At 47.7% G+C, this 8,626-nt stretch overlaps 1 protein-coding gene across 1 annotated transcript; it reads right to left on the bottom strand.

The window, feature by feature from the left end:
- Nucleotides 1-3,359: 3,359 nt before the first annotated feature.
- On the bottom strand, nucleotides 3,360-7,714 carry POLR2M (RNA polymerase II subunit M). The gene is made up of 4 exons (XM_086471344.1): nucleotides 7,620-7,714; nucleotides 6,280-6,969; nucleotides 5,380-5,602; nucleotides 3,360-4,397 (listed from the first exon to the last, which is right to left on the bottom strand). Exons 1-4 carry the CDS (start codon nucleotides 7,712-7,714, stop codon nucleotides 4,260-4,262), a joined length of 1,146 nt encoding a protein of 381 aa, XP_086327470.1. The 3' UTR covers nucleotides 3,360-4,259.
- Between the last annotated feature and the right edge of the window lie 912 nt (nucleotides 7,715-8,626).

Raw genomic sequence — 8,626 nt, 5'->3', positions numbered from 1 at the left:
GGCAAACCCCAGCCTGGTACACAGCTGAGATGACAGCCAAGCCTCCTGGCTCTGCAATGGGGCTGCACGAAACAGCCAGCCAGCCAGATCACCTACAGCTCGGGCTAGCTCAGGTCCTGCCTCCTCCGAGAGACTGCTAAAGGCTGCCGGCTTGTGGCCTGCCTGCGACATGGGAGCGAGTTGTCTGCCAGTTCCTACACAAACCCCCAAACGACCGCCCGGGGCTGCTCATGGAGCACGTCCAGCTTTTGCCACGGCTTCCTGCTCAAGTTTCAGTTCAGCAGTCTGTAGCATCTGGATATTCTTTTCTCCAACTCCTGATCCTGCATCCCTGTGGCAGGTTCAGAAATTCCACAGCACAGAGCCATGGTTTGCAGAGCCTCTCCATTTGCAGGCCCCATTTCCTCCACACAGCAGCTTGCAGCTGAATGGCCCTTAGAAGCAGTCCACAAGCCATCAGATGGAAAACTGCTAACAGAACTGCTGACCTCTCAGCTAGGTCTAGCTAGCTCTAAAATCCAGAAAAAGCTTATGCATCTTTTCCACCCTCAAGTTGCTCTTATAGTCCCCCAAAATAATTAAGTACAGCAGCACGTAGATGTTTCTTCTTTCAAATGTTATTTCCAAAAGACTTAACATAAATTTTTAGGCTGCTAAATCCTCTAGATCACGTTATCACCACAGCTGGCAAACCAGATTGCATGTTCTTCCCCTCAGAAAAGGTTACAGCTGTGAACAGAAGCTCTAGCACAGTGCTTTTCTTCCGTGCAGTTTGGGGATCAGGCACTCCTAACAATGCAAAAATCGAGGGGCTACAGCTGCTGCTGCTGCACAGATACCTGCCCGCACGCCACAGCTCTCCGACTTGCGGCACACATTTCAGCCCTGTCTCTGTGCCATCTTTCAGACCTGCATGATCACCCAGCTTCAGGTCTTACGGATCTTTTCTCTTCTATTTGCATTCCCAAAAGTTTTCTTTCCCCAGTATAGCAATTCTTTCCTAACTCCATCTCCAGTGTTTTCCTTTTGGAGCACTGAAGTAAAAGGTACCAGTTGTCCCCAGAATTTGACTGCAAACTTTACGTGGTCAAAACAAAACATTATTCACACAAAGAACTTCAGAAACATATTATCAATTCTTTACTTTCTGCTGGGTTAACAGCCCACTCCAATAAAACAGTTGACTCCCAAAAAAGAAAGGAAGCTCCTCAATTCTCAATGTACATTTTGAAATGTTCTGGAAACGAAGAGCAGTGAAATACACAACAGTGATATCATACTTGATCAGAAACTTAATTCAGTATGATTAAACCATTCCATGATTCATCCTCTTATTTTCTAACCTTTTACAAACTTCGGGATTGCACATCCTCCTTAACATAGGACTCTCTTTATACCCGACTCTTTGCTTTCTTATCACTCACAAAATCTTAATTCAAAGTACATACCTGTGCTCAGAACCGAGGACCAACAAACCCCTACAAAAGCTTCCAGGTGCGCAGTGATACAAACCCTTTAGCAATAACTTAAAATTGATACCTTGAGCTTAGGTTTGTGTTCATGCAGCACTCTCTTCCCTCAGGACTCCCCCAGCACTGTGCGGCACAGCTGCAAGTTGCCTAACAAATGTATAACGCCCTTCACCTGTTCCTGCAGGGTGTTGGGGTGGTTTTCCCCTTAAGGGTGAAGTTTGCCCATTCAGGGGATCCACTCTGGCAAAGCCCCAACGTGTTGAACGCTATCAAAATGCAGATCAAGAAAACTGCCTCTGCTTCATGAAGTTTAGAGAGCAAAAGTAAGCCTCAAAGGCGCAAGGAAAGAATGATTTTAGTTAGCAAAGGAGACTGCTCAGCAGAAGCCTACATTGAGCTAGATTGCAGTAATCTAGAAAACAAATTCTTAACTATGTAGCTTTGTGTAAATTCCTTTAGCAGAGAAAAGCCAGCATGGAAAAACCACACACAGTAACCTAAAAAGGTGTGACAGGACAGTCAGTACCGGGACAAGGGTGATGATACTAAAAAGGGGGGGGATGCAAACAGGCCTGGAAGCAGTAACTCCCGCAACAGCAAGGGGACAGACAATACACTGCTGCGGCCTCTCATCCTTAAGCAGCACGACAGACTGAGGTAAGGGGAGGACTGATGACAAGCCCCAGCTAGAGGAGCAGGTGGCAGCACAGAGTTGACCCGAGAGATGAACTGCATCCACAAGAGAAGAGTGCTCCCCTGGCCTCAGGAGCCACATGCTGAAGGCAGAAACACACACAACTGAGGGTCAGATGGGTCATCAGCATGGGTGCTGATGGATGAATGAGAGTAACGGAAAATGTGCCAAAGAATAGAGCTGATAGAAACAAGTGACGGTGAGAAACTGGGAGGATGAAGCAGCAGCACAGAAAAAAGAAAAAAAGCAGCAGGGAAGGGTGGTAAAAAGGAGGATATAAGGCCTAGAAATGGCAAACACTTGGACCATCTGAAACCGAAACAGGCAATAAGAAAGGAAAGCCTCAGTAGGAGGTCAGCTGCAGCAAAACCACAAAGACATTCAGGTCTCTGCGAGACATTCAAGCAACTGAGGTACGCAGAAGGTGCTCAGGTGCCCAGCTGGTATTTAGCTGGAGTTACAGAAAGCAAGAGAAGACAGCAGGAGGGTGCGTGACACGTGGCAGAAGTTAAACGCAGACACAGGCAGCAGCATGGCATACGAAAGGGAACGGGTGGTGCAGGGATACAGAATATTAATTCGGTTTAGTGACAGAGGTAAGTCTTTCGAGGAAAAGGGAAGAACAGGCAGCTGATAAGGAGCCAATGAACAATGAGAACAAGAAACCTGTAAGAAAGGGTACAGGAAAGGGGTATCACAGATGAGCAACAGATGACTTAGTCAAAAAATACCACATATTAGCTTGGCAGCAGTTCCACCCGTCAAACTGCATTGCCAGGGGCTGCCTGGGAGAGCTTGTGGAGCGTTTGGGAGAGCGTTACTGCCTGCTAGTGAGGTGCTGTCGGCACTCAAGAAGTGGCCGAGACGTTCATCCCCCGTTTCTAGATGGTATCAAGCAGCTTTTTGAATGACTCACATCTGGAGCGCCCTTGGTTTCCAGAGACACCATTCCCGCAAGAACATGTCCACAAGGAGAGCCCGGCACACGCAGCCGCCCCGCACACACTGCTGCTGCAGCGCCTCGGAACACGGGTGTTGCCAGGCTGTGCGAGGAACCTCTGAGGTTTGTGTTTTAGAACTGAACTCATACTAGGCTTGGAATACCCTAGTCAACAGTGGAACATCATTGCGAAATACTGCTCAGGTGTGCTCCTTGTCTTTCAAAATTCATATGAAAAAGCAGAAAATACTACTGCAAGGAAGAATTTTTTTTTAATCTTCAAATAACAGCTAAAACTTCAAAATACACAGAACATTTTCTCCAAGAAAACCAGAGGGTGGATCTCTTAATTTACAATATCAGACTATGAAAAAATAGTATTCCAAAGTATGAAAGCAGTGTACAAAAATATGGAAAAACACCAAGAACTTTAATAAAAATATTGAACTCTTCAGATTAACTTGACCTCAGGATGTGCTTTGCAGTAGTAACCAAAAATGAAACAGCAGAGTCCCTTAAATCTCAAACAGAATTTGAGTTACAAAATAACTTGAAATTCTTACCTATTTACAACATAAGGACATAAAGTGTTATTTTAAGGTGCAGGCACAGAACCAAGTTCTCATGTGATAAGAAGCTAACCTACAGCCTAACTATCAAGCATTTATTGTAGCTGTCCAGGCAGCTAACGGTAAAAGCAAGATAATCTTAAATAGATAAAAGAAATATCTCACATTTATACAAGACAAGAGCTTTCATACACGTGAGCAGGTCTCGGGCACCTTAGCTCGCTCTATGGCCACGTGTGCCAACACCCTTTGCAATCGCATTTCTGTGCGGAAGAAACCTTCTCTTGTAGATGACTCGCCACGGCCTGCAACAGCGTATTAAAGAGCTCACTTTGCTGTAGCTGAACACTATGGGGCATTCCACGTGGATTAACTGCCCCCAGTGCTCAAAAAACAATCCCCAAATAACACTTAATAACACTTATATTTATGGGGTTTATATCGAACCCTTCCCATAGCTGTAATGTTAAAATTCTAAGAAAAAAATGACTAGATCAAGCATTCTCAATATCCAGGTTTGGGTTGTAAGAAGTACTGCATAAAGGTCAGTTACGTGGCCCATCCTCAGACATCTCTTCTTGAAGTCAGTCATCTGCTGAAAAATAATCTTCATCTGTCACTTCTCTGTATTGCATTGAGGCCTCCCCCTCTGGTTCAAACCTGAGCATTTTTATATTCAGTCTCTCTGCAAGCTTCTGTGCAGCAAGCTTGGCTTGCATTGCCTGTATAAAAGAAAATTAAAGAAAAGGGAAAAAAGGACACGTCAGAAAAAGTGTTCATTTGTCATTTTTATCCTGGTCAGGAAAAAACTACTATACTAAAGTCTAAACTTGACATAATAATATTAGAGTAGGCTTAATTAAAAGTTTTATTAACTAGTAAAGAAATTCCAGGTTTCTTTTCAGACTTACACATAACTGTGCTATTAATATCTGCAGGCCTTTTTGTAAGGGTTGAAATTCCCCCCCGTGGCAGTCCTCCCCTGCGATACACGAATGCCAGCTGGAACAGAACAACATCAGCCCTCCAAAGAGAGCAGCTGTGCACAGTAACCGCGCAGCAAGAGCCACACTCGTCAGTGAGCAACCTCCGCAAAGAATCTGGCTCCATTTTCCAAATTACCTCCCTCAAAGGTCGAGATGACTAAATTAGCAAGTGCTTTTAAAACAACAGCAGCAACAAACGCTTTCATAGTAGTGTCTAATGCGAACGTTCGCTTGGCACCACTTGGAAAGTCGAAATCAAATTCCATTACAACAGAATCTGAAGAACCTCAGAACTCTAATCCTTCAGGCACAGCCTAAATAAAGGCAAATGCAGATACTCACATACTGCAGGAATAACAAATACCGCTAAGCCTTCGTTTAGGTAAGGGCCAGAGCCTTTTTCAGACTAATCGGCAAGGTACGCACTTAAACTTCTAGCCAGAGGCAGAGTGAGTGCAATGAGGTTAGTGTATCCACCCACAACGAGTAATTCTAGATTCTGTTTAACACAGGAACAACAGTTGCAGAAGAGATGAACACATTCTTTAATCCTATCGTTAAAAGAATCAAGTACAAGATAAAGTGCCTTTCCTCAATGTCTGCCCACCTCAATTTCATCATCAAAGTAAATCGGTATGAAAACAGCTCTTCATGCTTTCTTTTTTAGGACCGATCCCAATTATATAATTACTTTTCAGACTAAATCATAAATTCGTACCTCGTAAGCTTCTTTCTGCTGTATCTGAATTTTTATGGATTCCTCTAAGGATAAGAGCTTAGCAGGAGAATGGTGAAGTGGTGGCAGCCGAGCTGCGGTAATGTCATTCAAATGTTCTTTATCTCTAAGTCGCCTTTCTTCAGCAGTAATTGCAGAGCCAAATCCCCCACTGGACTGACTGGATGGGGAACCATGCGATGACCCACTTTGCTCTCCTGGTAATCTGGAAGAAATAAAACATAAACGTTGTGACCCAAATCTGCAGCACAAGGTTGAACAACTTCGGTTCCAAAACTCATTATTTTCAACATGTAAGAGCTGAAAAGAAATCCGCAGTGTTACACCACCATAAACAATTAAAAAGTGAGCAGCGCTCAGAAAAACTAGAAAGCTTCCTCTGCAGAGAGATAATATTGAGGTTCCTCCTGGCAGCGACCAACAAAGGTACGCCAACGCATGAGCAACGTGAAACGAAACAGCAATGCCTTGCGAGTCACACAAAGGATCGACTGCTGCTGCCACCAGCACGGCGCGAGTTGTACTTTCTCCAGAGGCGCAGGACACGCAGCAGCCTTCCTGCTGTTACAGTTCTGCAAGTTCTAGAATCGATCCACAAGAAATTTTTGCCAATTGTTCAACAGTTTTGTAGCTCAAGTTATGAAACTCCATGGCAGAAATTCATGGCAGCTGTTTCAAAGGAGCAGAATCAGACTGCTGCTCCATACTGAGATGCTGTGGCACCTCATGCTAACGAGGCCACCTATAACCTCGCACGCTGTGTGACTTTGCCTCTCTGACATCATCACAAGAGAATAAACCCGCCACGATCGTCCTGTACCATTTCCAATTTTATACAAGTCAATCATTTCACCAGAGGTTTTTTGGTTCCATAATACTTACACATTTGGTTTAAATTTGTTTTTTTTCATGACTGGGTTTTTGGCTCTAGACTCTAGAACTTCAATATAATGAGGTGTCTTGGGGTACAGGCTTCCAAAGATATTGCCCTTATGTTTAGCCACATTCTGCTCTTTTTCCAATACTTTTCCACTATTATACTCATCTGCAATTGTAACTTTTTGAAAGGCATCAACCAATGCGTCTTTACGGTTGTCCAAAGCACCTGTACTTCCTGTATCATCCTCAGTAATGCTCCAAGATTCCTGCTGCTGATTTTTGAGGTGACTGCTCACGGCTGACTTTGAGACAACTTCACAAAAAAGATTCTGATCTTTTGTAACAGTCTTTACATTATCATTTTTCTTGTGAAAATTTTCCAGAGCTGTATTTGTGGCATCTTGCTCAATACATTCTGCCTCCTGCCTTTGGGAAGAAATCTCAGAAACTTCTTTAATAGTAGAGTTTTCCTTAAAAACTGAGGAATCTTCATGGTTTAGTGTGTCCTTGTTTAGGATAACTTGCTGTTTGCTTGTACGAACCTCCTCCTGTTTCACCTGAAACTCTGACCTGACAGCTGATAACAGCTCAGCCGTCCTTGCTGATTCTTCCTCTTGTAAAATGGCAAGCGTCAGCTTTTCAGCAAAATCGGAGATCTTCTTACCCTTATCTGGAAGCCTAGCAATGAATTTCCTACGAGAAAAAAGAATTTATTTAACAGAGTATAAACAATCTTATTTCAATCTGAGATACAGAACTGCTTTATTAGAATAGTTGATGTGTCGGGTTTCTCACTCTAACATGAAGTTTCTTACGTACATACCAGATTTCTGGAAAGCGGCAAGATGCAGAGCACTCGCAGCTCAGGTGTACGCCGTCGTAAAGCAACTGTCACGGGTTTTCTGTTCGAAGCTGCGGCCGCTGCTCTGAAGAGCGCAGCGTGCAAACGGCGTTTACGGAGTTTTCACCAAAGCGGCGCACACGCGTCTCTCCGCCCGCGCTCCCAGGAACCCCCACGCAATGGTTATGGGGACGCCCCCCGCTGTCACACCGCGCAGGGACGGACAACGCGACCGGTGGCCCCCGGCAGCCCCCACGGGAAGGCGCCGCGCGGGCACAGGGAGGCCGGGCGGGAGGCGGCCCGAGGGGAAGCGCTGAGAGGCGGCAGCCCCGCACCCCGCGGGGAGCCCCGTCTCCAGAGAGCGCCTCTGCGGCGGCGGCGGCAGCGGGAAGCCCCTGCGAGGCCCGCGCCGCCTCCCCAGCCCCCGCACGGGGCGAGGCGAGGGGCAGAGGTTTGCCCGGCCCGGCCCGCTCCCCGGCGCCCGCGCCCCGCCCCTCCTCACCGGTCCGCCAGCAGCCGCTCCTGCCGCCGCAGCATCTCCCGCAGCTCGGGGAGGCTCCGGCCCCGCAGGCCGCCGCCGCCGCCCGCCTCCGCCATGCCGCCCCGCGCTCCCTGTCACCGGGGCAACCGCCCGGGCCGGCGCCGCGGGCGCCGCTTCCGCAGCTCCGTTGGAGGCCGCCATCTTACCGGAAGCGACGGCGGGCGGCAGGGCCGGAGTTGGGCGGAAGGCGAAGGCCCGGCCGCCTCGGGCCGCTGCTCCTGCGGGAGCCGCGGAGGGGCCGGCTGCGCTGAGGCGGCGTTCCCGCGGGGCGGAGCTCCCCCCCCGGCGCTCGGGACGCGCGGTGATGCCTTCACACAAGCCCCAAGTCACCGGGGTTACCAGGTCCCGGTAATAAAGAACGGCTCGCCAGCCTTTAGGAAACCAGCCTGGAGAAAAGAGCTGCTGACCAGCCTTTCGAGAGGGGGAGGGAGGCCGATGGGTGCTAACCCTTATGCAGATGCCCATTGCTGACTGACGCACTCTTTAGAGATAAGAAGGAAGCAAAGTTCGCCAAGTGAAGGACACCCGGTGGAATCCTCCAGTCAGGCTGTGGGGCTCAAGGAACACAAAGGCCTGAGCAGCAGAAATAGGGAGGGCAGCGAGCAAGAGCTGGTTCTGTGAATGGGAAAAGACCCAGGATGGTGCAGGGCAGGCGCCACAGGACAAGTTCAACCCTGAGGAAGGCTCGGACCTTCATCCCCAACGACCACCAAGGACTCCCGACGGAGGCGTAACTTGGGCGGACTGAGGCAGGACTATGGGAGTTAATAAATTCCTGGAAATGATCAGAATAACCTGACCTTTTCTCAGGAATGTAATGAATAAGCATGAAAGCTGTAAATATAAGGCAAGAACCCTAACACTTGGGCACGCAGGTATGGAAGGAGCCATCCCCCGTGCTGCCCGGTGCCGCAATAAAGAACACCTGCTGAATAACACTGAGTTGTTACTGAGTTCTCTCCAATTCA

This window comes from Leptosomus discolor, chromosome 11 (assembly GCF_034619465.1).
Source record: "Leptosomus discolor isolate bLepDis1 chromosome 11, bLepDis1.hap2, whole genome shotgun sequence".
NCBI lineage: Eukaryota > Metazoa > Chordata > Aves > Leptosomiformes > Leptosomidae > Leptosomus > Leptosomus discolor.
This window is presented reverse-complemented; position numbering and strand designations above follow the sequence as displayed.

Coding starts and splice junctions, on each gene's coding strand:
- POLR2M (XM_086471344.1), bottom strand. CDS start 7,714: ATGGCGGAGGCGGGCGGCGGCGGCGGCCTGCGGGGCCGGAGCCTCCCC. Junction 6,970..7,619: donor GAGCGGCTGCTGGCGGACCG/GTGAGGAGGGGC, acceptor TTTTTCTCGTAG/GAAATTCATTGCTAGGCTTC. Junction 5,603..6,279: donor AACAAATTTAAACCAAATGT/GTAAGTATTATG, acceptor TATTTCTTCCAG/ATTACCAGGAGAGCAAAGTG.